General features: G+C 44.0%; 1 protein-coding gene across 3 annotated transcripts in view; it reads left to right on the top strand.

Moving 5' to 3' along the window:
• Window positions 1-27,121, top strand: part of COL2A1 (collagen type II alpha 1 chain) — a 108,836-nt gene that overhangs the window by 7,326 nt on the left and 74,389 nt on the right. For all 3 annotated transcript variants that reach the window (XM_082212374.1, XM_082212373.1, XM_082212372.1), the window contains 11 exons: window positions 542-574; window positions 681-713; window positions 811-864; window positions 3,567-3,668; window positions 8,368-8,445; window positions 12,096-12,140; window positions 12,261-12,314; window positions 23,328-23,381; window positions 24,216-24,269; window positions 26,240-26,293; window positions 26,389-26,442. In XM_082212374.1, coding sequence (XP_082068500.1) covers window positions 542-574; window positions 681-713; window positions 811-864; window positions 3,567-3,668; window positions 8,368-8,445; window positions 12,096-12,140; window positions 12,261-12,314; window positions 23,328-23,381; window positions 24,216-24,269; window positions 26,240-26,293; window positions 26,389-26,442 — 615 coding nt within the window. The remainder of the gene's footprint in view (window positions 1-541; window positions 575-680; window positions 714-810; window positions 865-3,566; window positions 3,669-8,367; window positions 8,446-12,095; window positions 12,141-12,260; window positions 12,315-23,327; window positions 23,382-24,215; window positions 24,270-26,239; window positions 26,294-26,388; window positions 26,443-27,121) is intronic.

Genomic DNA, 27,121 nt, shown 5'->3' with positions numbered 1-27,121 from the left:
TGCTGTCAAAGGCACAGGAACATGTCAAGTCAGTGGCCCTGTCAGTCCCTTGCTGCACACATTCACTTGGCATATAGAATGTACCTCATTTCCTGTCCCCCGCGAAGAACAGAAGGAAATCTGGAGAAGCCAGTGGAGCTACTGCAACAGATGGTTATTGTGAATTATTGCAGAGCTGAGCTGTCTCATGGGCATGAAATGTGAACTGCAGCTCTCATATCCCAGACCTAGTGAAAAAGCCGAAATGTTTCCTTAACTTAAAAGCAATGAATACTTCCATTGACTTAAATAAGGCCATTCAAAACTTAGGCTAAGTTTATGCATACCTCTTGTGCAAAATTGGGGCCCAGATGTTCTTTACCCCTTTCAAGTACACAGGCCTGCTTACAGTTGCACAGTGTTTCAAGCAGGGAGTCTAGATAGAATGTCAACATTCTGCATGAGTTGAACACAGGGCATCATTTGTGTGTAGGGGAAGCCTGGCTCTGGTGTTTTGTTCCGTTGTCCTGTTAAACCTTGTGCACACTTTTACATTTTGCAGGGACAAAAAGGAGAACCTGGCGATATTAAAGATGTAAGTGCTACACTTTCTGTGTCCGCCTTCCTCATCCCTTGAATGCTGTCAATACAAAAAGTGCTTCCGACATAACCAGCTTTTTCTCTCGCTCTTTCCTGTCCAGGTTGTAGGACCAAGAGGACCCCCTGGACCACAGGTAGGGAACTGAGCTCTTCTGCTACAATATGTAAATGTTTTGGAGGAAAAGGTTTACCGAAATATCTAACTGAGTCTCTTGTCTCCACCTGCTTAAGGGACCTTCAGGTGAACAAGGACCAAGGGGAGAACGCGGAGATAAAGGAGAGAAGGTAATGCCAACTTCTCACACATTGGGCAAAGGATTAAGATTGAGATCCTATGCCATAGCTGTCAACATTTCCCCTTTTTAAAGAGAAATTCCCTTATTCCGAATAGGATTCCTCGCAAGAAAAGGGAAAAGTTGACAGCTATGTCCTATGCATGCTTTCCAGGGAGTGAGTCCCTTTGTACACCATGGGACTTGCTCTCCAGGAAACATGTATAGGATTTCATTGTACATCACGACTGAAAGCACCTGACTTCCGTTCTCAAGTCTTGGCTGTGCTAGTTTTTAAAATATCAAACCTGTCATATCTTCAAGTCAGGGGCATCTTGATGATTTACACACATTAAAGTGTTGATTTTTGAAAGTTAGTTATAGAGGGTACAAGATGAGTTATTAATAGTCTGCTTTTTGTGCTTAGTTGAGTCAGAGAGTAAGGTTTCAGTATTTTTTTCAAAGGAGAGTCAATGATGAAATGGTTAGTGTTGTTGGATTAGGACTGGGAAGAACTGGGTTCAAGTTCCCCTCACCCATGAAACTTACTGCCTGACCTTTGTCCAGTTGCTCTAACATTCCTCATAAGGTTTTTGTGGTGGTAAAATTGGGGGGTGGGGGGTGAGAGGCAGGAGTGGAGCATGGTGGGAGAGGATTGTCTGTGCCACCCTGAGCAGTGTACCTGGAGTATTAAATATAAGATTTGTACCTATGTGAGATTAAAGCATACTGTAATCTGCAAAAGTTGCATGCCTGCACAGTTGCTTTACTGCCTCACCTTCCCACAGGTAACTATGACAGCTCTTTGTGGTACGTTGAAGGTCTGAAGCAGAAATAAATACAACTCGTTTCTGAATTCAGAAGAGCTTTTCTGCCTTGTTGCCTGGAGACAATGCTTGCTCACCATAGGCAACTAGGCAAATATTTTTGGAAGAATTCAGCATTGTGCTATACTGATCATTCTGTCAGTGTAAGCATTTTAGCTTGCTAGGCAGAACAATTCCCCCCCCTTCTCCCCACCCTAGGGAGGAAGTACAGTGGTACCTTGTTTTGAGTCCGCCCCGTTTAGGGTCCATTTCGTCCAACATCCGTGGCAAACCCGGAAGTACTGGAATGGGTTACTTCCGGGTTTGCCGCTCGCGCATGCACAGAAGCGCTGCTTCGCGCATGCGCAGAGCGTCCCCTTCGTCGAGCGTCCGGGGCTGTAGTATTCTTTTGTACATCTTTGTTCCTTGGCTGTCTCTGTTGGATGGATAGGGCCATCCCTAGCATGTGAAACAAGTCCCTGTACGCATCACATTTTTGGTCGGAGAACATGTTTGTATTTTAGGGTGACTCAATAGGCCCAAAGTTTTCAGGTCATGAGAAGTAATACTTCCACTTTGCTCTGTACCAGCCTCATCTAAACTACTGCACCCAATGTTGGGTACTTTAAGAAGGAGGTAGACAAATTGGAAATGGGTTCAGAGGATGGCAGCAAAGGTGATGAGGGGGTGGAAATTGCATAGAAGGAGGCAAAGGGTTGTTCCCTGCTGCCCCAAAGGGCAAGACTAGGGTCACATCTGCACTATACATTTAAAGCAGCATCATGCCACTTTAAAACAGTCAAGGCTTCCCCCAAAGAATCCTGTGAACCGTGGCTTGTTAAGGGTGCTAGGAGACCCCTGTTCACCTCACAGGGCCTACAGATTCCCAGAGTTCCCTGGGAAGAACAATTGACTGTTAAACCACTCTGCAATCTAATAGGATTATGTTACAGGGGGGTAGATTCTGCTAATGGTCACAGCAGTCTGACAGTGGAACCAGCTCCAGGTTCGGTAGGTCGGCTCTCTCTTGTTGGAGATATTCCTGCAGAGGCAGGAGAGACACCTGTCAGATAGTGAGAGGGGCTCTAGCTTTGAATTCAGTGTATTGGGCAGGGGCTTAAACTAGAAGTTTCTAAAATCAGTCTTTTTCAATTTTAAAGAAGAAAGGAGCTTCCCAAAGCAGTTTACGCAAATGCACACAACCGAAGGGTCCGTTAGGGCCATCTCCTGCATCCTAAATAGTTTTTCCCCTAGAAAATCTGACTGTTGTGCGATCATAAGTATACACAGGCCACAGATTGCTAAAGCAGAGCAGTAGCATGCGCTGGCATCACTGCTGAGCATTTTTACATTGGTGAGCGTAACAATTATTTGGGCTGGGCTGTTAATACACAGATGAAATTAACAGAGAAGACTTAGCAATATTTTAAGTCCACAATCCTATGAACCCTCAGGCCAACTCGGTGAGATTTACTTTTGAGTAGACGTGTCTAGATTTTTAAGTGCTGTCCATGAAGAAAGAATGGGCCATGATAAAGAGACTTAGTGGTTTTCAATGGTAGGTGATGTTGCTGTGTTGTATTATATTATCTTTGTACTCGATTCATTTCTTGGAGTTAAGAATAGGACTAGGATAAATTGTGTCCGCTGAGCCCGTATTTTATACAGTCTGTATATGATGTTTGTTTGTTAATGTGTGGTGTGTTATGCCTAATAAAGGATTTTTGAATAGAGTAGATGTGTCTAGATTCGGACTGTATAAGATACATGATACCAATTATGAGGGTTAATTGAACCGTGTGCCGTTGCCGTTTTAAAACATGATTTTCCCTGTGTAATCTTGGATGAGATGATATAGTGGTTTATGATCTGACTTCCTTGGGACGTTTTTCTTCCTTTTTTAAAATAGGGTGCTCCTGGACCACGTGGCAGAGATGGCGAACCTGGTACACCTGGCAACCCTGGGCCTCCTGGACCCCCTGGACCCCCAGGTCCCCCTGGCCTTGGTGGAGTGAGTATCCTCTGCTTGATTCACACCCCCCCCCCACACAAACACACACACATTTCATGTGTGGTTACAGAATGAAAAGAGCTCTTTCACTCTGCTACCTACCAAGAATTCCTGGTGTTCTAACTCTGCAATAAGCCTTAATTCAGTTCAGCATGCATAATATGCTACCTAAAAAATGCCACATATTCAGAATGCAACAGACTGCTGGGTTTCCAATGGCCTAGATTGCCTTCTTTTGCCATTAGAGTTGTGGTTTTTCAAACCTTGTTCTGGGAGGGTCCTCTGGAAATACCCCCTTCCCCACAATAACATGCGTTTCTGCAACAAGTCAGAATCCCTTGAAACACTGTCTAACTCTTCACTGCCAAGCTTATTCTGCCAGAAGTCATCTGCAAGGGAGTGTTGGGTATTCTCTAGAGAAACTCCACCACTATCTCTGAGTGGTGCGAGATTCCAGGGGTTCCAGGCATTTACCCAGGCATTTGTGTTTCCTTTCGAATGAGGTTACAGTGGAGATTGTAGTGTCTTTATTTTATTTTATTTTTTTATTATTTATACCCCACCCTTCCCGGTTCAAAAACCGGGCTCAGGGTGCCTAACAACAAATTTAAAACACTCAATTATAATAGCAGCATAAAATACAGTATAAAAACATGAATAACAATAAAATTCGAAAATCAGATAATCCCCAGGGCTAGCTGGCTGAATTGGTGCTACTTGGGCCAGCGAGGAGGCCAGGGGAGAATTAGCTGTGGGGTCTCAAAGCGGGTGATCTTCATAAAAGGGGGAGGGGCAAGGAAGAGAAAGGAAATAAAAAATCAGGCTGAATTCAAATTAAAGGCCAAGTGGAATTGCTCTGTCTTACAGGCCTGACGGAAGGAGGTTAAATCCTGAAGGGCCCTAGTCTCATGGGACAGAGCATTCCATCGGTTCGGAGCCATGACTGAAAAGGCCCTGGCCCTGGTGGAGGATAGTCTGACTTCCTTAGGGCCCGGGACCTCTAAACTATGGTCATTCATGGACCTTAAGGTCCTCTGCGGGGCATACCAGGAGAGGCGGTCCCATAGTTACAAGGGCCTTATGGCATATGCTTTATTTAAACATATGTACAACCTGAGCCTATGATGGAGGGGTTCACAGCATTGACACCCCAAGTGGGTCTTGCTTCTCCATAGCCACAGAAATCAGGCATCTCTTTCTTTCATAGGCTTCAGCCTGCTTCTTCCTCCAGGTTCTAGCTTACCCTTACACAACTCAATTCTGGCCTTTGTCTTTTCTAACAAATAGTGAGTTGAGGGAGCCCCCCCCCCATTTGTCTGACACAGAGCCACTTCCTTTGATACCTTAATGACCTATATTTATAGGGCCATTATATATATATAAGAACACTTTTCTGGCTATTCCAGCAATTTGAATCCTTCCTTAGATTTTAACGCTGGATCTAGGAATTAGAAGGGTCTTGGCATACAGCCCACTCCCCCGGCCCCCCGACACATAGCAATACATTCTCAATTCATGCAAGACGGAGAGTGTTCTCAACAGGCTGGGCTATGGCTTTTTTTCTAACTGTGAGATGTCATAGAATACTTTTTAATGCACTGGTGGTCTGTGGCAGGGGCATAGATCATTTCATAGGAGATCATAGAATCATGGAATTGTAGAGTTGGAAGGGGACCCCAAGGGTCATCTAGTCCAGCCCACTGCAATACAGGAATCAAATGCAGATCAGTTGATTTGGAAAAGGTTCCCTCAAGGTAGAAAACTTCTGTGCTAGAGGAGGATCATCAGGGCTCACCACTGTCTATAGACTTGGATCAACAGCCCAGTGTAGAATTAGATGTGCGTAAGCCCTCTGATTTCTGTAGTCTTAAGCATACCTATTTCCATACTCCATTGTGGGTCCAAAATACATTTGTAAATTTCTCCGCAAAGCACCTTAAATTCATTCCTCGTTAATTACACCCAACTTGCCTAGGCAACTCTAGTTCTGAGGGCCATTAGGTGGCCTTTACTAGCCCCAGCAGATGAATGGCTACACCAACCAGTTGTGTCTATTTCAGGGAAATTGTTGTAACTGTAATTTTCAGCTGGGGAAGCCATTTAGCAATGGGCTGCAGCGACAGTGTTGCTAGGACTGAGCAGGTTTTGATTTTGTGTGTGGCGCTGTGGTTTAAACCACAGAGCCTAGGACTTGCTGATCAGAAGGTCGGCGGTTCGAATCCCCACGACGGGGTGAGCTCCCCTTGCTCGGTCCCTGCTCCTGCCAACCTAGCAGTTTGAAAGCACGTCAAAGTGCAAGTAGATAAATAGGTACCGCTCTGGCGGGAAGGTAAATGGCGTTTCTGTGTGCTGCTCTGGTTCGCCAGAAGCGGCTTAGTCATGCTGGCCACATGACCCGGAAGCTGTACGCCGGCTCTCAGCCAATAAAGCAAGATGAGCGCCGCAACCCCAGAGTCGTCCGCGACTGGACCTAATGGTCAGGGGTCCCTTTACCTTTACCTTTACCTTTATGAAACAATCCGGAGATTAGCAGTTGTGGACAAAGGCAGACATTCCATTAGTGCATTTCCTTAAGGTTGTATTTTAGAGTCGCTAAAGCTATAATCCTATAGCTTCTTACCTGGGAAGAAGTCCCAGGGAACTTAGTGGAGCTAGACTACAACTCCCATCATCCCCAGCCAGCTTGGCTAGTAGTCAGAAATGATGGGATTTGCAGTCAAACATCTACAGGCCCATGTTTGAGGAACACTACACTGTAACGTAGTTTAATGACTATATTTTATTTTATTTTTTGAAACCCACACTTGATTGCTATTAGGGGCATGTAAACAATATCAAAGATTGGCATGCTGGAGGATATTAATGTGTAGAAAGTGTTCTTGTTCTTTGATTGAAGTAATCAACCCTGATTTTTGAATGTTACTCCACACATAGGACACACTCACCAAGTCATATTCCTTTACTCCAGGTTCATATAGGGTAGCCAATGATCCACATTCTTTACTGAGTCACTACTGGTAAACATTAGAGTTGCTACTCTGTATGGAAACACCCACTGAAAAGAGTGGGAAATGTCCATTCTTCCCATTCCCCTCAGTCTTTTATGGACACGGAGGTAGAGTTAAAATGTTTTAAGGAGTAACTGATCTTGAAGTTGTCCCTTTGGACAGAGATGTAGTGGCGGGGGGAGGTGTCCGTGGGGGTCCGTGGCTCCGAGCACAGTTTTGTGAGGGGGCGCAAACAGGCGCCCCCACAGCAGGCTCCTTCATCAGAGCCTGGCTCTGAGTGAGAAGGAGCTGAGTCTTGGCTGGGCACTTGTGCCCGGCTGCAGCTCAGCCCCAGGAGAGCAGGAGAATGGGCGCCAACACTGCCATCCACCCTCCTCAGCTGCTGTGCACCTTGCACCCGGCTCCACCACTGGGTCAGACGGGTGGGCATACGCTCCACCACTGTCTTTGGACATGCATCCTTTTATAGAGGTGTATTCACTGGTTTCATAATAGGATTAATAAATAAATCTGATGGCCACTGGTCCTGCTAGCTACGGATGATGGGCGCTGTAGTCCAAAAACCGCTGGAGACCCAAGTTTGAGAAGCACTGATCTAAACCATATAATCCATCTCCAAAACAGCAGCAAGTATGATGATGTTGTTGTTGTTTAGTTGTTTAGTCGTGTCCAACTCTTCATGACCCCATGGACCACAGCACACCAGGCACTCCTGTCTTCCACTGCCTCCCGCAGTTTGGTCAAACTCATGCTGGTAGCTTCGAGAACACTGTCCAGCCATCTCATCTTCTGTCGTCCCCTTCTCCTTGTGCCCTCCATCTTTCCCAACATCAGGTTCTTTTCCAGGGAATCATCTCATGAGGTGGCCAAAGTATTGGAGCCTCAGCTTCCCGATCTGTCCTTCCAGTGAGCACTCAGGGCTGATTTCCTTCAGAATGGAGAGGTTTGATCTTCTTGCAGTCCATGGGATTCTCAAGAGTCTCCTCCAGCACTGTAATTCAAAAGCAGTGATCAGCTTTCTTTATGGTCCAGCTCTCACTTCCATACATCACTACTGGGAAAACCATAGCTTAAACTATACGGACCTTTGTTGGCAAGGTGATGTCTCTTCAGAATGCATAACAGTGCTTTTTTGGAGCTAAGTTTGACCTGTCGGTGTCCATTTTTAAGCCACACTTTCTAATTATTCCAAGTGCACTTGAATATTGTTTAGATTCAGTGATGTAGCTCTGTGTTCCAGACACCCGGTCTCTAGATATAATGAACAATGTTTTGTGTTTTCGATAACTTGTTGGAAAGTTTGTGTACCACAGTTGATTTCTATCCTTGCAGACTCCCTGCTCATTTACTGTCGTGGAAAACACCAAAACAATGACTTGATAATAGGGTGGGCAAAAAAATACAACTTGCTACTTAGAAAGCCCCCTTCCTTTTCTCTCCAGATGAAATTCCGCCTAAAAATATCACCCTATGTCTGGAGGTATAGTCCCCAAGGAGCGTAAAAAAATGTAAAATGAGCTTGCCCTAATTTCTTCCTCTGTGATGTGGGCATGCTTGCCCATCAGATACCACGGGAAACTCTGGACTTTTCAAAAGACTTCTTGTATTCCTCATTGTGTGAATGTTCTCCGTCAGATCACATCATGTTCTACTGAAACTGACCACGTTCTCTCCGTGCTTTATCTTTGCAGAACTTTGCTGCTCAGATGGCTGGAGGATTTGACGAGAAAGCAGGCGGCGCTCAGATGGGAGTGATGCAAGGACCAATGGTAAGGACCAGGAGAGTCTCCCCAAGTCGTTTGAGCTCATGTCTGCGCAACAAATGTATATTGCAGGGGTGGGTATGCTGTGACTCTCCAGATATTGTGGGACTACAACCCAGCCAGTACAGTCAACGATCAGCAACAAATGGAAGTTGTAATCTAGCAGGGGTTGCCCAACTTTTTAGACTAGTGGACACATTTTGAATTTCAGGAAGGTGCTGGGGGCGCTAGACACAAAATGGCTGCCATGGAGGGAGTGTGGCATAACACAAAATTAGCAAGCAGCCACTCCTGGCAATCTTATGCTTACCGTGGAAAGTCAGCTATGTCCTGCTTGCCCTGATTCTGGAGATCTCTCTCTCTTACACACACACACACACACACACTGATGCTGTTGCTGTCTAATAACAACCAGAAGCATTCCTCAGTATCATGAAATATATACAAGGCAGTTACACCATTTTCATTGCACAGAAATTGCTTAGAAAGTACCTGCACATTTCACCTCATAGCTTTCTTTCTTGAAGGGCTGGAGCTCTTTTAAAAATGAAAGCTCAAAGTCTCGGGCACGTGCCCAGGGGTGCCACTGGAAGCCTTCTGGTTTGGCAATTTCTGATGTAGAGGTCCATAGGTTCCTCACCCCAGATGTAGCTGGTGTATTGGTTTTATGGCAGCTGGCTGCCATGGGATGATGCTCCATGAAGAATCCTGGCAATTGTAGTCAGTGGCGTAACATGGGTTGCCAGTGCCCGGGGCCCATGCAGAGGAGGTGGATGGAAGGCAGGGAAATGGACGGAGTACGCATGTGCATACTAACAGCATCCGCGTCACCACGGAGATTACAGCCACGGAAGTAAGAAAAGAGCCTTTCCGTTGTCTAGAGAGGTCACTTCCTGGTTCGCATCAGCGGCAAAAGCATGAGGCAGCACCCAGGTGCTGAAATTTTGCGCCCCTAACAAATTTGCACCTGGGGCAACCGCCCCTGTGGCCCCTCCCATACTATGTCACTGATTGTAGTTTAGTGATGGTGAGAAGCTCCACTCACACAACAGTATTTTCCTAGGTTCCCTGCAGACAGTGCTGACCTTGCAGGGTTTTGAGGCTCTCAGGCAAGACCCAGGGCTTCATTGGGCCTTAGCCTGAAAATGGTGGGTGCCTTGGGGCTTCTTGGGTGGGTGCCCCCTACAAAATGGTGGCACTGTCGAGTAGCGCTGATGGTGGATCATCCATTGGTCCTGTGAACTTGGCAAATGCTACCCTCTGGAGCCAGTCTGTCCTGGGGAGCGGGAATTGTCACGTTCAGTTGATCAGAGATTGGTCTAGTAAACTGAGATAGGTATGAGCTTCAGGTACCTGCACACACCTGTGTCACTCCTTCCTTCGTGTGAGTGATGAAACAAGAAGCTATAGATAACCATAGCTTCAGGTCATGTCCGAGCCAAGACTACAGTTAATGACTTCCAAGCTAGCCAGGCTTCAGAAACCATCTTCAAATGATGGCTTTACATGTTGGCTTGTGTGAAAGCTGTTAACCTCAGTTTCCTTGTTCAGATGTAATAGGAAGCTGTGGTTAACAGTAGCTTCCTGCCTTATGCCGGTGTCTGAGACTTGTTCATAATATTGGCTTTTTAAGACAACATTTGATTGTTGGAATGTGACCAACTACTAATGGATATTATATTTGTGTTACTACATTTATATCCCACTGTTCCTGTAAGGAGCTCAAGGTAGCATACATGCCTCTTCCTCTCCCCTCTATTTTAACCTCAGCCACAACCCTCAAGGTCACCAGTGATCTTTGTGGCCATGTGTGGATTTGAACCCGATCCTAGTCCATCACACTTAACCGCCACACCTGCTTTCTTTTAAACCTGTGAGGGATATGTGCTGTAGGCCAGGCAAAGAGCCTCATTTTACATTGGAAAATCCTTGACAGGAGATGCATTTTGCAGAACAAAATAGAGAAATTATGAAGGACATCAGTGAGACCAGTCAGAGTTCAGCCATCTTGAGATCTAGGTATGATGTACACCTGGGCCATAATCCTTAGCACGTTTTGGGGCTGAGTTGCATTGAAAGTGGTGGGACTTCCAATGAGTAAATGTTACAGGAGCTCTTCCAAATGGCCCTAAATTTGTAGATCTGGTGTGGTGCTCTGTGTGTTTGATTCCTCACCTCTGCTCCAGACATTCAGAGTGTTTTATAGCCCATATTAGTTTCTCTGACTGAGAGCTACAGTAAAACAGACAAGCAGACCCCCCATATACCATTTAGGCTCTCCCAAGGTACAATTTGAAGCCACCTGAGGCCACCACTTAGGTTTGGTCATACGAGCCCCATGTACAGTGCCTTGGGTTCTGTGATGGAAGGAAAGTGGGGTATATAAATGTTAAGAAAAGTAAATAAAATGTTCCAAGGTAACACCGACACCGTGTGTATAGATCTATCGATAGATAGCTAGATAACATTTTTTAATTATTTGATTTTTAAAATTTATTTAAAAAAAACCTCTTCGGATACTTTCAGAAGGGTGCTCAAGATGGTTTGCATAAAATAATACATTACAATAGGGAAGGGGAAACGTGTGACCCTCTGGGTTGTTGTTGGACTCCCACAGCCATCAGCACCAAACAGCATGGTCAGGATGATGGGAGTTGTAGTCCAGCAACATCTGCAGGGCTACTTGTTCCTGATCCCTGCACTGCAATAATACTGGTTTCCTGCTTGGCAGGGGGTTGGACTCGATGGCCCTTGTGGTCTCTTCCAACTCTATGATTCTATGATTCTATGGGGCTGTTTCTGTCCCCTTAAAATAGGGTAGCTGAGTCACCAGTATAGCTGCATTTGGCCCAAAGGAGCTACAGCTTTTGCTTGCAGCACCTCAACCAGCATAGTTTTATTGAAGCCCATAGAATCCAATGCATTCCTGATGTTAAGCCAGAATGATCTCATCGCCACCACCTTCCTTTGTACCCAGAGTTCCAGAAAACCCACGTTTCTTTTCATTATCAATTAATTTTATTGCCTAACTTACTTTATAAACGTTTGTTGACCTGCTATTCCAAGATTGTTCAAGCAAGCCGCTTTAACGGAAAGGCTGACTTCTAAAGAGAGAGAGAGAGAGAGAAAAGGTCTCCGGGCCTTTGCATCGCTTGCCAGAACTTCCCAAGCCATGTGCCAAAAGAGTTGAAACAGATGATTATGGACAGGGAAGTAATAGAGAGATTTGTTTTAAGGGGCCGGGTCACTGTTGCACTTGGACTGAGAGCTGAAGTATGCAAAGACAGACAGCAGCTACTGTTCTTCAAGATCCCACAAGACTTCCAGCAGGAAATTTCTACTCTCTAGCATTTCTTGGCAAGCAGTAAATGAAATTCGGGCTTAGTAAACATGGACCGTTTCCAAGGGAAAGCGAGAGAGTGTGTGTGTGTGTGTGTGTTTTCACCGCCGAATGATTTCTATAAATACAAATAGCCCTGGATGCTACAAAGAAAGAGAGGGAGAATTAAAGAAGCAGCAGCCATTGAAGAAGCCCTGCTCTGGTTCTTAATGCCTGTACAGCCAGGGTCTAGTGTATCTCTTGTGCTGTGAGATTGTATCTTCCTTTCTTTTTGGGAGGGTAATGATTGCTTAATTTTATTTATTTTCTATTATAGGGACCTATGGGACCACGAGGACCTCCGGGACCTCCAGGATCTCCTGTAAGTATCAAAACCTTTCAACTCTTTTTTTGGATGATCTCTCATGTTTGGAAGAAAAAAATGAGGCAGATAGAAGAATTTCCCAAGGGGACCACTATGTATCTGTGCTCTTTTTTTCAGGGACCTCAAGGATTTCAAGGCAGCCCTGGTGAACCTGGTGAACCTGGTACTGGCGTGAGTATCTAGGAAGCTCGCACCTTTGCGGCACAATTAATGCGCTCGTGTTTTCATAGAATCATAGAGTTGGAATAGACCACAAGGGCCATCGAGTCCAACCCCCTGCCAAGCAGGAAACACCATCAGAGCACTCCTGACATATGGTTGTCAAGCCTCTGCTTAAAGACCTCCAAAGAAGGAGACTCCACCACACTCCTTGGCAGCAAATTCCACTGTCGAACAGCTCTTACTGTCAGGAAGTTCTTCCTAATGTTTAGGTGGAATCTTCTTTCTTGTAGTTTGGATCCATTGCTCCGTGTCTGCTTCTCTGGAGCAGCAGAAAACAGCCTTTCTCCCTCCTCTATGTGACATCCTTTTATATATTTGAACATGGCTATCATATCACCCCTTAACCTCCTCTTCTCCAGCCTAAACATGCCCAGCTCCCTTAGCCGTTCCTCATAAGGCATCGTTTCCAGGCCTTTGACCATTTTGGTTGCCCTCCTCTGGACACGTTCCAGTTTGTTTTCCTCCTTTCTCTCTTGCCACGATACACCTGCAAAGCCCCTCTTCACTTCTGGGATCCTCAACCTCCTGAGGAAGCCTGTCTATAAAGTATCAATCAAAAGCACTTCGCTTAGGGGGTTCTCAAAAAGCAAGGGCACGAGGAAACTGAAAAGATTTATTGAGCTTTGCAGTTGAAGTCAGGTCTAACAGTTATCCCATGGAGAGACTTTGCAGCTTTTCAGTTGTGGGAGAATGACTAAGGGTGGACATAATTGGGTTTTAGTGGATTGGAGAGGAACATAAAAAAGATAAGAAGAGCCATGTTTGATCAGGTTTATTTTTTTTAATAGGTATTTATTAAGAATTTTCCATTTAAATACATTAAAAAACCAAAAGGAAAAAAAAGAAAAACATATACAGTTTACAGTCCTAATTTTCCATAACATATTTCCCTGACTTCCCCACACCTCCCCTTTTTATATTCCAATTCAAATTGTTAATTCAACAAGTTCTTATCCCCAATTTTTAACCTTTTTATATTTAGTTCAATTTAAAAAACCAATTTTACAACATCAAAATTTATACATCAGTGCTCATTCTTAAATCTTAAATCCTTTTTCTAAAGTCGACCCAAATTCCCTTCCACGAATTCCCCACTTTTCATACTAATAACAAAACAGAATAAAAAGAAAAAAGACGGATTATAATTATACACCCTTTGGATCCCCAAACCCCACCCCATCCCCTTTCCCGGTTTCAATCCCCAAACAAATGTCCATCAGTCTTAATCTACTATCAGCCTGGAGATCTCACGTCCGAGGCTCTTAATTTTCTCTCATTTCCTCTCTGCCGGTTTTTTTGATAGTCCTTAGTATTAAACACCAGATCTCGGAGACACTCTGGCCTGATAGGGACCATGTTTGATCAGGTTTAAGCCCCACCTAGTCCAGCATCCTATTCTCGCAGTGGACAACCAAATGCCTCTATAGCAGTTCTTCCCAACTTTGGGTGTCCAGCTGCTTTCGGACTACAGAACTGACCGAGCAGTGAGAAAAGGAAGAAGTGCTCGTCTATGGGCAGTTTAAATAGCCCGTGCCACGCCCACGGACTGTCCGGATTGGACGGCCTAGGGATGACGTGGCCAAGGACCAACCAATGGCGCAGGGGCTATCCTACCCCACACGCGTGGGGAGGGCTTGCTCCCAGCCCTCAACGTCATCTCCCCGAGAACGGGAAATGGCTTTCCCATCATCCCTAGCTAGGGATGATGGGAGTCGTAGTCCAAAAACTGCTGGAGACCTAAGGTTGGGAAGCATGACACTCTTCCCCACTTGTGATTCACAGAAACTGGTATGGAGAGGAATATTGCCTCTGATATTGAAGGTACTGCCTCTCTCATCACAGTCCATCATACCCACGGTGCCTCACTCTGAGGACAGACCAGGACAGATGTTCTGGAGAGCCGCACAGGGTTCCCACCAGCTGTGGGTGGGCAATAGGGAGATATCTGGTTTTCTTTCTTTTTTAAAAAATAATTTTTATTCATTTTCCAAACAAGTTTTATACAGTCAACAAATTATTTTACACTCATGCTTCATTTTTTGACTTCCCTCAGTTTCTCTGTCAATCTTTTGAAAAATTTCTATTTATTGACGCATTTCTAAACATGATATTCCTTTCCCCACTCCTTTTCCTCTTACTCTCTTTTTTGCAGTATTTCTTACTATTTCACATAGTCTCTTCAAAACCAATAAGTGTTGTTTGTGCATCACATATATTTTTCAGATATTCTGTAAATTTCCCCCAGTCCTCGATGAACTTTTGGTCTTTCTGATATCGAATCTTCCCAGTCAATTTGTCCAATTCTGCATATTCGGTCAATTTCCTTCTCCATTCTTCCACTGTTGGAATTTCTTCCTGTTTCCATCTTTGGGCCAGAAGTATCCTTGCGGCAGTCACTGCATATTGAAACAATTTACAGTCTCTCTTATTGATTTCGTTTCCTACCATTCCTAATAGAAAGGCTTCTGGTTTTTTAACGAACGTATATTTCAACATCTTTTTCAATTCACTGTATATCATTTCCCAGAAGTCTTTCGCCTTTTTACACTCCCACCACATATGATAGAAAGTACCTTCTTTTTCTTTACATTTCCAACACTTATTGCATGTTTTATACATTTTGGCCAGTTTAACAGGCGTTATATACAATCTGTAAAACATTTTCATTACATTTTCTTTCAACGCAGTACATGCCGTACATTTTAGCCTTTCATTCCATAATTTCATCCAATCATTATACTGTATATTATAACCAAAGTCTCTTGCCCAATGTATCATTACTACTTTTACCTCTTCATCTTTTGTATGCCACTCCAGCAACACTTTATACATTTTAGACAGGTTTTTATACTCATTATTCAATACCTCCACTTGGAATTTTGATTCTTTACCTTCATACCCACACATTTTACAATCTTTTTTAAACATTTCATTAATCTGAAAGTAGTGTAGGGAGATATCTGGTTTTCAACATCATGATATATCATCAGCTAAACATTCCAATACACTGACATATCACAATGTCTGAAATAAGGATGGAGCTATGTAGAGGCATTGGCTGGCTTCACAGTTTTCCCCACATGATTTTTGCATAGCACACACACATCGTGATTCATGTTATATTGCCAGGTCAAAAGTTATAAAACCGATATCGCGATATGGACTTCGAACCAGTTTTTTTTTTTAAAAAATAATATTTATTAAAAGTTTAAGAATTAAAGAAAAAAGTACAAAAAAGAGAGAAAAAGAGAAAAAATAAACAATACAAATCAATACATTACAATACATATAAAAAAGCAAAAGACACAATATATCAAAACAAAAGCAAAAACAGTTAAAAACACATCCAATATTTCCATATCTTTATCTTTCATTAACTTGTTTCATCGACCTCCTCACACCTCCCTTTTTGTATTCTAGTTAGTTATTAATTATTTCAGCAAATCCTTTCCATCTTTCACTGTTTTCTGTCATTTAATTATCTTAATTTGTTTTAACCTTATCTTACCATTAAAACCCTAAAGCTTATTTATACTTAACTCCTTATAACATTTCTACTAAAGCCATATAATTTCATTCCAACATTTTTCTAACACTCATTAATTTTGCAACATTTCTCTAAATATTTTTTTTTTTAATTAAACATTTTTTCCAATCTTCTTCCACCGTCTCTTCTCCCTGGTCTCAGATTCTGTCAGTCCTTTCCATCAATACCATATAGTCCATCAACCTGGTGACCTTCTGTCAGAGACTCTTAACTCTCTTCCATGTCCCTTCTGCAGATCTTCATATTTATACATGCACTTTACTTTCTCTTCTGCTGATCTTGTTCTTAATTTCCTTTCTTTGGCACTGAGTAGATCTCGGGGAAACTCCAACCTAGCAATGTCTTTATTCCTTCTTGACGGGTCAGCCCATTCTCCATAGTCAAATCTAAAGTCCAAAAGATATTTCAGAGCGCCAATCTCCCCCTGACCCAAATCCAGATCCCAAAGGCCAGAGCATCCCTGCATTGGAGGATCTATCCAACTTTCCTTCTCCAATCCAAGCAGGGCTCCATCCCACCAAATCTGGCTTTCTCTAGATTCGATCATAAAGGGCAACGGCTTATGATCATCAAATTGCTTCTGTGAGGCCGGGGCTCTCTCCACTTGAATTACTTGAGGTTCAACAACAACTTTCTCCTTCGTCTTCTCCACAGCTTGCCATGTCAAAACAGATTCCTGGGTCAATTCCTGAGTAATTTCTGTATAGATATTCTCTTTTTGTCCCAACTCAGTCATTTTTTGTCCCAAATTGTCAATTTTATTAATCCACACATCCGTCTTCTCATGAAGCTGTTCCAATAAAGCACTTGTCTTGCAAAATGCAATCACTAAGGCTTCTTCTGTCAACATTCTTGTCCAAGGTCAAACTCTGATTCTCACGCTCTTTAATCTCTGCAGCTGGAAAATTCCCTAGCTCCACTCCTGCAACAGTTTCAAAAGCTCCCTCTAGGGGAAACAATTTCTATTTGTATCCATCAAACGCAGATCCAGTGACAGAATTAGTTTCGATTTTCAGTTACTTTTTTTGCTCCTTTTAAGTGCAAAAGGAAACAATGGAAACAATATATTTCTCTTATATAACTATCTGTCAATCTTACTGGCAGCCCGTTCTCAGGTTCGAAATGGTGGTGATTTAACTTTCTTCACTCTCTCTCCTGCAGGCTTAAACGATCTAGAATCCCCCCCTCTTCTCCTGCTTCCAAGGGGGTTTAGTAATTTTAGCCGATGGAGATTTAATCCTTTACAAAAGACTCTCCAGACTTTAGCTTGCAATGTCTTTACTTTGATCTATTTACAAAAGAGGAAGGCGGACTTCCTGTTTGGAACCTTCCCGTTTTGGTGCCAAATTAAGAAGTTTAGAAATCCAATTTTCCGTTCTACTCACGGGTAGTTGTTTAAAGTCCAATTGTCCACAGGAAAATGTCAGCGCTCTCCGGCAACAGCAATGCGGCTTCACTCCGTGAAAAAAGCAGTCGATTCAAAGCACTGCGCCACTCACCCCATGTCGCTCCGGTTCCCCGAAACTGGGTTTCCCCGCGAGTAGGGGAGGCGCGAAAGGTGCCAGCCGAATCCCGCGACCACAGGCTTCTCCTGCCTGTGGTTTTTAATGGGTCTCCGCCTCACCGTGGTGGTCCAGACCCTAGTTTCCACGGAGCGGATTCCTCCCGATCAGAGGAAATCCGCCATTGCCGGAGGCGCTAACCCGGAAGTGACTTCGAACCAGTTTTGGACGATATATCGCCCAGCCCTACTGGAAAGCTAGCCAGGTAGACATATGATGGTGGATCTGTGTATGATCTGGTTCCCTTCTGATCTGCCACCTAAGGCATGTGGCTCAGCATGGCTCATGACCCTGGTGCCAGCCTTTTGCTGTTTTTTAATCAATGTTCTCATTGGAAATGTATTCTAATTTAAAGACTATTATTGTTATCATCATCACTTGCTAAATTTTTATACCGCCCTTCATCCGAGGATCACAGGGCAGTTTGCAATGTAAAAACACAAAAATGCATACCATAGTAACAAACAAAGACAATAGCTCCTACCTGAATATACCCACCAGGTGAGAGGCCTTGATTGGCTGCAGCAAATGTACTTGAACCCTAGGACTTGGCCCACCACTGTCAACCATATGGTGTGCTTACGTACAGCGACCAGTGGACTTGGGTATCCAGTACACAGTTGCATTGTGATGACTGCAGAGTGGATTTCCTGCTTTAGTTGTTTCCAGGCTCAGGTGTAGGAAGGGGTGAAAATTGTTCATGAGCATTCTTCCCACGGATCCAGCAGATAAAAATGTCATTGATGTAGTTTAGGCAGCAAAGAGCAGCTTAAAAGGTTCCAAGTTGGCCTACAAACTTGTTGGCATAAGGGAATAGACATAGCAGTTATTCTGTATCATTGTGGGTTCTGACCCTCCGTCTATCTCTGAGTGGGATGTTGGTCCACAGGGCTAGTACATCTATAGTTGCTAGGAGATTGTTTTCTGGGAGAGCATCAATAGATAGTGGTTTCTGTAGGAAGTCTGTGGTGTCCTACAATTAACCCAGGCTTCTAATGTATTTCTACATTGCATATGAGAACAATGTTGTGGTGGGAGACAGCCAGGTTTGCAGGAACAAGAAGTGATCCTTGACACATGTCTGCTACTGAATATGCCAGCTGTGTATAAGTATGGGGAAGAAGTTCACCTCCATTTGCATTTAAAAGCAAATCTGTATTGTGCTATCTCCCTGTTACGGAACGCAGGTGGCGCTGTGGTCTAAACCACAGAGCCTAGGGCTTGCCGATCAGAAGGTTGGCGGTTTGAATCCTCGCAATGGGGTGAGCTCCCGTTGTTCGGTCCCAGCTTCCCACCTAGCAGTTCAAAAGCACGTCAAGTGCAAATAGATAAATAGGTACTGCTCCGGCGGGAAGGTAAACGACGTTCCCGTGCGCTTTTCTGGTTTGCCAGAAGCGGCTTAGTCATGCTGGCCACATGACCCGGAAGCTGTCTGCGGACAAACGTCACCTCCCTCGGCCTATAGAGCGAGAGGAGCGCCACAACCCCAGAGTCGTTCGCGACTGGACCTAATGGTCAGGGGTACCTTTACCTTTACCTCCCTGTTACACTCAATATTCCTGGTTGCCACTCCTGGGGGTGGAGAAATGCAGGGAGAATACATGGGTGAGTCTCATTTGCGATGGTACGATGGGCCGTGCCACTTCCGTCTGGCCAAGTGCTGCCTACTGTGGTGGAAATGGGTGGGGGTGAGGCACTGGTGAGGTCAGCGCAGTGCAAATGCGCTGGCAGGAGCGCTGGATTGCCTCCACCAGCACATTTGCACCACACTGACCTCACAGTTGCCCCACCCCCATCTCCATCCCAGCCTGCTGTAACTGCACAATCAGAGGAAGGTCAGGGGTGCAGAGGGGCCTCACTGTGCCGTCCACTATCTGACTTTTATCACACTGATGGAACTTGACGTGACACTGCCGTTTCGATCAGCAGTTCTGTGTTGAGCATCCCATCTAGTCAGGGTCGGCCCTATTATTGGGCAGTGTGAGGCAGATGTGGGGTGTTGCAAAACAGCAGCAAGTTGTTACTTAACAGTGCTATTACAGTGGTACCTCGGGTTAAGTACTTAATTCGTTCTGGAGGTCCGTACTTAACCTGAAACTATTCTTAACCTGAACCACCACTTTAGCTAATGGGGCCTCCTGCTGCTGCTGCACCGCCGGAGCACGATTTCTGTTCTCATCCTGAAGCAAAGTTCTTAACCTGAAGCACTATTTCTGGGTTAGCGGAGTCTGTAACCTGAAGCGTATGTAACCTGAAGCGTATGTAACCTGAGGTACCACTGTATTGCATTTTTACTGCCAAGGAAGGGGAAGAGGCACTTGTCGGATTTTCTGCCTCAAATTTCTTCCCCGCACCTCGATAAAGAGCATTTCTTAATTGCTGGGAATCTATTACATACTGTCCAGAGCAGGTGCTCCCATCTGTTTGCCAACTGGGATTCTCCAGTACTGTACCATGCAAAGTGTGAAGCAGCTCTCTCTGACGCTGAAGATGTGGTATGTGACATTTTGCCTATGTATTGGATAACTTACATGTCACTTTGTATAGATCAGGCATGGCCAAACTTGGGCCTCTAGATGTTTTGGGACTACTATTCCCATCATCCCTGACCACTGGTCCTGTTAGCCAGGGATGATGGGAGTTGTAGTCCTAAAACATCTGGAGGTCCAAGTTTGGCCATGCCTGGTATAGATGTAGATATATTCTCTGGTGTGCCCTTTTTATCTGATGAGGTTCTGTCTGAGTACACTAGCAGTTCAGAAAGGAAACTGGCAAGGTAACAAATAGATAGGCCTTCTTTGTGGTGGCACTTTGTCTGGACAGTATGTTAGGTAGGAAGGTTTATGAACCCTGATCTGTCATGAGTATGCCCTCATGTCCTGCCTGTGGGATTCCCAGAGGCATCAAGGTTGGCCACAGTGGAAACAGGATGATGTACTACTAGGTAGGCTTTTGGCCTTTGTGGTTTTAGAAAGATGGATCAAGTTTTTTAAAACTTTATTTCAGATTGCTTTTGGAGGCAACCATCTGATTTGCTTGTTCTTAAGTTTGTGTTTATTCTTAGCTGTTTGTGGCTGCTTTCATGCCTTGTTGTTTAAAAAATTAGGGATTTTTTTGGTGGGATGGCTGTTTTAATGAATTTTTATCAAATACCACCTTGAGTGGCAGCTGTGTGTGTGTGGTGTCCTCAAGCTTCAGTAAGAACAGACAGTGACACTTAGTAGTGGAATCTAACTGTGTATTTTACTATAAAACATAATTAAGGCCTTGAGTCTCCAAAAGTGGTCAGTTTTCTTATCATTAATGCAAAAAACAACTCCTACAATTATTAACTCTTCCCTCACCTAGTACAGTTGAATGGGCGTTACTACATTACTGATGATCTGGATTTTTCTTTTCAAAAATAAAATAAAAGCTACTGTTTACTTTGTCCTAACGCTTTTAAGCCACTTTGGGTACATCTTAATGGAGAGAGTTGGATATAGGTGAGATTAACATATCCTCAAAGTGGCTTTATAAACTTCATTTGAGGAAAAAGCAAAAATAAAACGACATACTAAAGAACAAAACCAAGCATCGGGAATGGCAGTTTAAAGCAATAGCAAAATCAGCTGTGAAATAGGGCACAATTTAAAGGCCTTTAAAGATGCCTTCTTGAAACAGCATCATTTTCAGCCTTTGTCTAAAAAATGGGGGATGAAGGCATGTCTCCTGTGGGAGACCATTCCACAATCTGGTACCATACCTGAAATAGCAAGGTATTTTTTCTTTATTAATTTTGTATCGCACCATGGCTCCCAAAGGAGTCCAGACTGACCAATAATTCTATATGGTGGGATAGGGTAGAATAGAATAGTAAAATAGTAAAATGTTTTTATTGGGCTGATTTCTGCTGGTGGCTAGAACTACGATTTCAAAGTTTTTGGAGGCTCATGGAAAAAAGAGTGCAGCAATGACCCCTCTTTAACCAGTGGGTTGTGTGTGTGTGACTCGGGAGCTGCTGAATTTGACTTTCGCCAATTTTTAAAAAGCATATTCTAACTGTCTGGGGCATAATTAAAATACAGCTTAACTGTACTTCATATCAATGCTGCTCAGGAATATTATCTGCACATCCTACATTAGTACAGCACAATGCCAGGGGCCTTGTTGCATGTTCTGTTAAATCACTGTTTAGTGCTTTATGCATTAAGCTGTAAGGAGTTGCCGTGAGCCTTAATCTCACACACTCCACCTTTTTTCAGGGCAGCCACCAATTTCAAGCTCCCCTGCTACCCTAGAATCCCATAACCTGACACACAGCAGCCACCATGCTGCAGTACAGATCCCCGTGCCATCCTAAAGATCTCCGTGGTTCCCTACATGGTTCCCGCGGCCGAGCCCAGCCCGGTGCAGACCCTGACTACCTACACTACTGCAGCCTTCCCTCTGGTCCTCCCATGTTGCTGGGAGGAGGAGTCCGGTAGGGTTTAGTTTTCTGGTTCCTACAAAGCCTGGGTTGTCTTGAAACTTACCAGGTTTGTTTTCAGCCGCAGTCCCTGGCTTGTATGCAACAATTCAGGTCTTGTGGGAACTGAAATGAGCTGTATGGGAGGAGGAGGAGGGGCAGTCGTGAGCCCAAGGCTCACGGCACACCCGTCTTGCTTGTGCAAATAACACTAAACCATGGTTTAGTGTTATTTGCACAAGCACTGCCTTTTGCCAGTCATGAAATTGAGATTAGTTCCCTAACAGATATGCACTGCATGTGTGCGGAGGGAGAAACGCCCTACGCTTTTGTCATTCTAATTGTGAATGCAATATGATAACTAGAAAGCCTAGTTAAGAGTGGGGGTGAAGCAAAAGCCACATGCTCCCTTCTTTTAGAAGCTCCCTCTAGTTTCTGTCCTGTGCTGTTGGCCACTGGAACTGACCATCAGCTTTGCCATGGGTTGGCAAATGACACGCTTTGGATCCTTTGCTCTGTCTGCTGAGGGATATAACGAATGGAAGAGAATGAATATATGAATGAAAAGTGAGGGAGATGAATGAAGTCTTCTGCCTGCCTCCTGAACTCCTTCCCCAAGGGAATGTGGCCCTTGAACCCCCCCCCAAAAGGGTGTCCCATTCCTGAGCTTTGTAGTGGTGTATTAGCAGCCACATGTCATGGAAATCTCTTTTTTTAAAAAATACATTTTTATTAGTTTTTAACGTATTAATTATCATTCATACAACAAAACTTCTCATCTTATACAATAATTTTTGGACTTCCGTCAACACCTCTGATGATTTCCCTTTCTTATCACTTATTATGCATTTCTTAATTTCATATTCCCTTTAATTATCTTTAACAATTCTCCTCATTGTCTTTTTTGCAATATTTCAAATAATTCACCTTATAAAACTTCTTGCAAACCTACTAGCGTAATCTGTTCATCACAATTACTTTTCAAATATCTGTAAATTTACTCCAGTCATATGAGAATCTCTGGTCCCGCAGGTTTCGAATTCTTCCTGTTAGTTTCTCTAATTCTGCATAGTCCATCATTTTCATCCTCCATTCTTCTTTCGTCAGTAATTGGCATGGAAATCTCTTAGGCAAAGCCTACTCTAGAATCGTTTTCTCCTGATATGGAAGGACAGATTTCAAGAAGCTACATAAAACTGTAGATGGGGATACCAGAAGTACCAGCATGACCAGTGAATTGGGGAGTCCACAGTTACAGAAAGGATGGATCCCTATGTATACTGTCAACATATTCACCTTGTTAAGACCCCCTAGCCACTAACAGGTGTCAGCAGGTGGTGTAGAATATACAAGAGGCTGTATCTCAGACTTCTAATATATTTTGTTTTCCCTCCCCCTCTCTCCAGGGTCCAATGGGTCCCCGTGGGCCACCTGGGCCACCCGGAAAACCTGGCGATGATGTGAGTATCCTTTCTTTTGACATCTGCCCATCATGATGATGGTAGACTTGAGCAGCTTAGCACATACATAGCAGAACGAGGAGTTTGTTGCAAAAGTTAAAGCTAAAGTGAAATACAAAACAGGTGACGTTTTAAGGGACAGAGTGTTTATGTCTCATCCTATCACACACACACACACACACACACACACACACACACACACACACACACACACAGTATCACTCAGGCTAATCTCGAAGTCATTCTCAGAATGTGGGTCCTAATATACAGCCAAAATAGCACATTCTGCACACAAGAGGAAAGGTATCAAGTAGGAAAACTCAAGATTTGCAAAAGTATTTTAAAAAAAACCTGAGGAAAAGAGACACTACAGATTTAAAATGGTTTAACAGTCATTGCTTCACAGCTGGGAATTCTGGGAGCTGTAGTTCAGTGATACGGGGCTTGTAATTTCATACAGACTTCTCAGCATTCTCTTTAGACTACAATTCCAAGGATTCTTCGAAGGGCTTGTTAAACTGGTATAAAATTGACATGCCCTTTGTAACAGACCTGCAAGGATTGGGGGCTTTTTACCGTAATGAGAAGGTTATATTTTGTTTCCTGAGTTACTGAAGGTGATTTGACCAGGGTAAATCTGAATCTAGAAGGGCAGCTTTTTTTGGGGGGGGGGGATATATATCAAGGGAGATATAAAACAAAAGAACTGAAACTACTTGTGCTGTTTTCTTGTTTCTACTTGTGATGTCTTCTTCTGACCTTGACTTTTGTATAAATGTCATCCTTTTCTTAAAGGGTATGTTTTAACCACTTGATCACTTTTGTTTCTTTCAGGGTGAATCTGGCAAACCTGGCAAATCGGGAGAGCGTGGCCCACCTGGGCCTCAGGTATGGCTTTGTCCAGCATATCTCAGATATCTGTGCACATACAACCGGATAAAGAAATGCAGCAGAATGCACTTTTATTCTGAGAGTACATTTAGTTGACATAAACAGTCACAGTTTTGGAGGAAATATTCTGTGGTTTTGGATGCAGGGATCTCCTTACTCTTCCTGAAGATGAGCTTAGAATTTCTGGATTCTCCTCCGCCTTGATTAAAAATAAAAATAGTATGTTGGATTTCTGGCTTAGGCTACTGGATAAATGTGGGAGTCCCTGATGAATTTGACTTTGAAACCACCCTGGCTCTCAGGTTGTTTAGAGAGCCAGAGAATAACTCACTCCTGTAGCTCCTTGCCACATGCTGGTGACCAAGACTTTTATTGCATTTAGAAACGGATTGCAAACAAAATTATCAGTGTTGAGCAACATTAAGACCCACAAGACCAAATTCTGTATCTCATTAAAAACTAAATTCTCCAATCTGTCTACGTTATTCAAATTAAATAAATCAATGTTTATTTTACGTTTTTATGAATTTTATTCTGCTTCTGCTAGCCATTGAAACTCTGCTCCCTGGTCCCTAGAAAATTCTCCCCTGCCATCATTGCCTGAGCAATTAGAAGCCCAACACTAGTTTTGGGAGGAGGAAAATAAGAAAAAAATATTCTGAATTGCAGAAGCCAGAACAGCAAGAGGGATCGCTGCGCAGTGAAAGCAGCAATCCCTCTTGCTGTTCTGGCTTCTGTGATAGCTGCGCAGCCTGCATTTGCCCCATAAGACGCACACACATTTCCCCTTACTTTTTAGAAGGGAAAATGAGTCTTATAGAGCAAAAAATACGGTAACTTTTCTCCTGGAGGAACAAGATAAGCTGGTGACAGCAAAGGCTGCAATTTTTTTAAGCTATTACCATTAAAATAAGGCCCACAGTTTTGTTCTCTGAGGTTTAAATTGTATACTTTTTAACATTTTTGTTTTGTTTGGCAATTTTATCTGATCTGTTCTACACCATATATATTTGGACTTTTGTATACAAATTGCAACAGCAAATATCTATATATCTTCGAAGCCTATGTTTGCAGCCGTAGGAAGCTTGGTTTAAAACAAAATTCTAAATTCTGTGACTAGTGTGGAATTGCACAAACCTATCTGCAGATGGTATTCATTTGAGACTGGGCTGTCTGTGGAGAAAAGGTTAGGGCATGCTTGAAACTTGGCAGCCAGTACAGGTGTCATGCGGTTGGCGCTGTGGGTAAAACCTCAGCGCCTAGGACTTGCCGATCATCAGGTCGGCGGTTCGAATCCCCGCGGCGGGGTGCGCTCCCGTTGCTCGGTCCCAGCGCCTGCCAACCCAGCAGTTTGAAAGCACCCTCGGATGCAAGTTGATAAATAGGGACTGCTTACTAGTGGGAAGGTAAACGGCGTTTCCATGTGCTGCGCTGGCTCACCAGATGCAGCTTGTCACACTGGCCACGTGACCCGGAAGTGTCTCCGGACAGCGCCGGCCCCCGGCCTATAGAGTGAGATGAGCGCACAACCCTAGAGTCTGTCAAGACTGGCCCGTACGGGCAGGGGTACCTTTACCTTTGTCTTACAGGTGTCATGAATTGGCATTATGATGTCAGCAATTTTGCTTGCCTTCCCATTAATCACTGAAGTCACTGAATCAAAGCCTGCTGAAAAGGGTGGAGTAACTGATGGGGAACAGAGAGCTTTACATTCTGAGTATAGATAGAGATGGAATAAAGGGCTAAAGAAGTCACAGCTTAACATGAACAAGTTGGTCTTGCTTCCTGTTTCCATACTCTGGTGCAGATAGATAGGTCTTCCTTCAATGTAAATGGCTGATAGGCCAGAAACTTGGCCCTTTAGCTTCTGCAGTGAGCTGTTCAGTATTCCAGCTTTTGTGCAGTTATCAGCATCTGTTTGAGAAACTTTATTTATTTACCTGAACTGATCTCTCGTTGACTCTTAGGGTGCTCGAGGTTTCCCTGGGACCCCAGGTCTTCCCGGCGTAAAAGGTCACAGAGTAAGTATGCAAGCATTAAAAAGGCTGATTTTTAGTAAAAGTCTCTACCAAGGATATGCAATGAAACTTCTTCATGATTTCCTCTCTCTTTCTAGGGTTATCCTGGATTAGATGGTTCCAAGGGAGAAGCTGGTGCTGCAGGTGCTAAGGTAAGGGACATTAGATTTTAGTAGCCATGGGCACCTATGGCTTTCCCATGCCTCCCACCCCAACCAATGAATACCATTTAGTTTTTCTAAATACTGTCAAGGTCCATAGCTGTCAAGCGTCCCTTATTTGGCGGGACAGTCCCTTATCCCAGCGCCATGTCCCGCTGCTGTCCCTTATTGATGATGTCCCTTAAATTTCACGGGTTTCAAAGGAAGCAGCTCTCCTCCCTCCCTCCCTGCAGGCCAGGAAGGAGGGAGGCTCCAACTGTGTTATTTGGCTGCGTTGCTCACCCAATAAGGAGTCTAAGAACGACTGGGGGGTGGCGCTTGCATGCCTTGTGCCGATCAAATCGGCTGTGTTGCCTGGGGACTCGCCTTTGCTCAGCGCTTCCCAGCGGAGAGGTGACGGTGGTTTTCCTTGAGGCTTGAGGCTTCGTTTGGCTGCTGGCTGGGCTTTCTGCCTTTGGCTCGGAGGGCCTCAGAGGTTGAACATACCTGTGCTTGGAAAATCCCTTATTTTGGCTGCTGATCCCTTATTTTCGAGGCTGCTGGTCCCTTATTTTCAAATCTGTAAGTTGACAGCTATGTCAAGGTCCCTTTGCAAACTCAAATAACTTCTTCCAATCAACGCCCCCTTACCAAGTTTCAGACTGTAGGCGCTTCCAGACTATCACTATTT

Source organism: Podarcis vaucheri (genome assembly GCF_965113315.1).
Source record: "Podarcis vaucheri genome assembly, chromosome: 2".
In the NCBI taxonomy this organism is placed as follows: domain Eukaryota; kingdom Metazoa; phylum Chordata; class Lepidosauria; order Squamata; family Lacertidae; genus Podarcis; species Podarcis vaucheri.
This window is presented reverse-complemented; position numbering and strand designations above follow the sequence as displayed.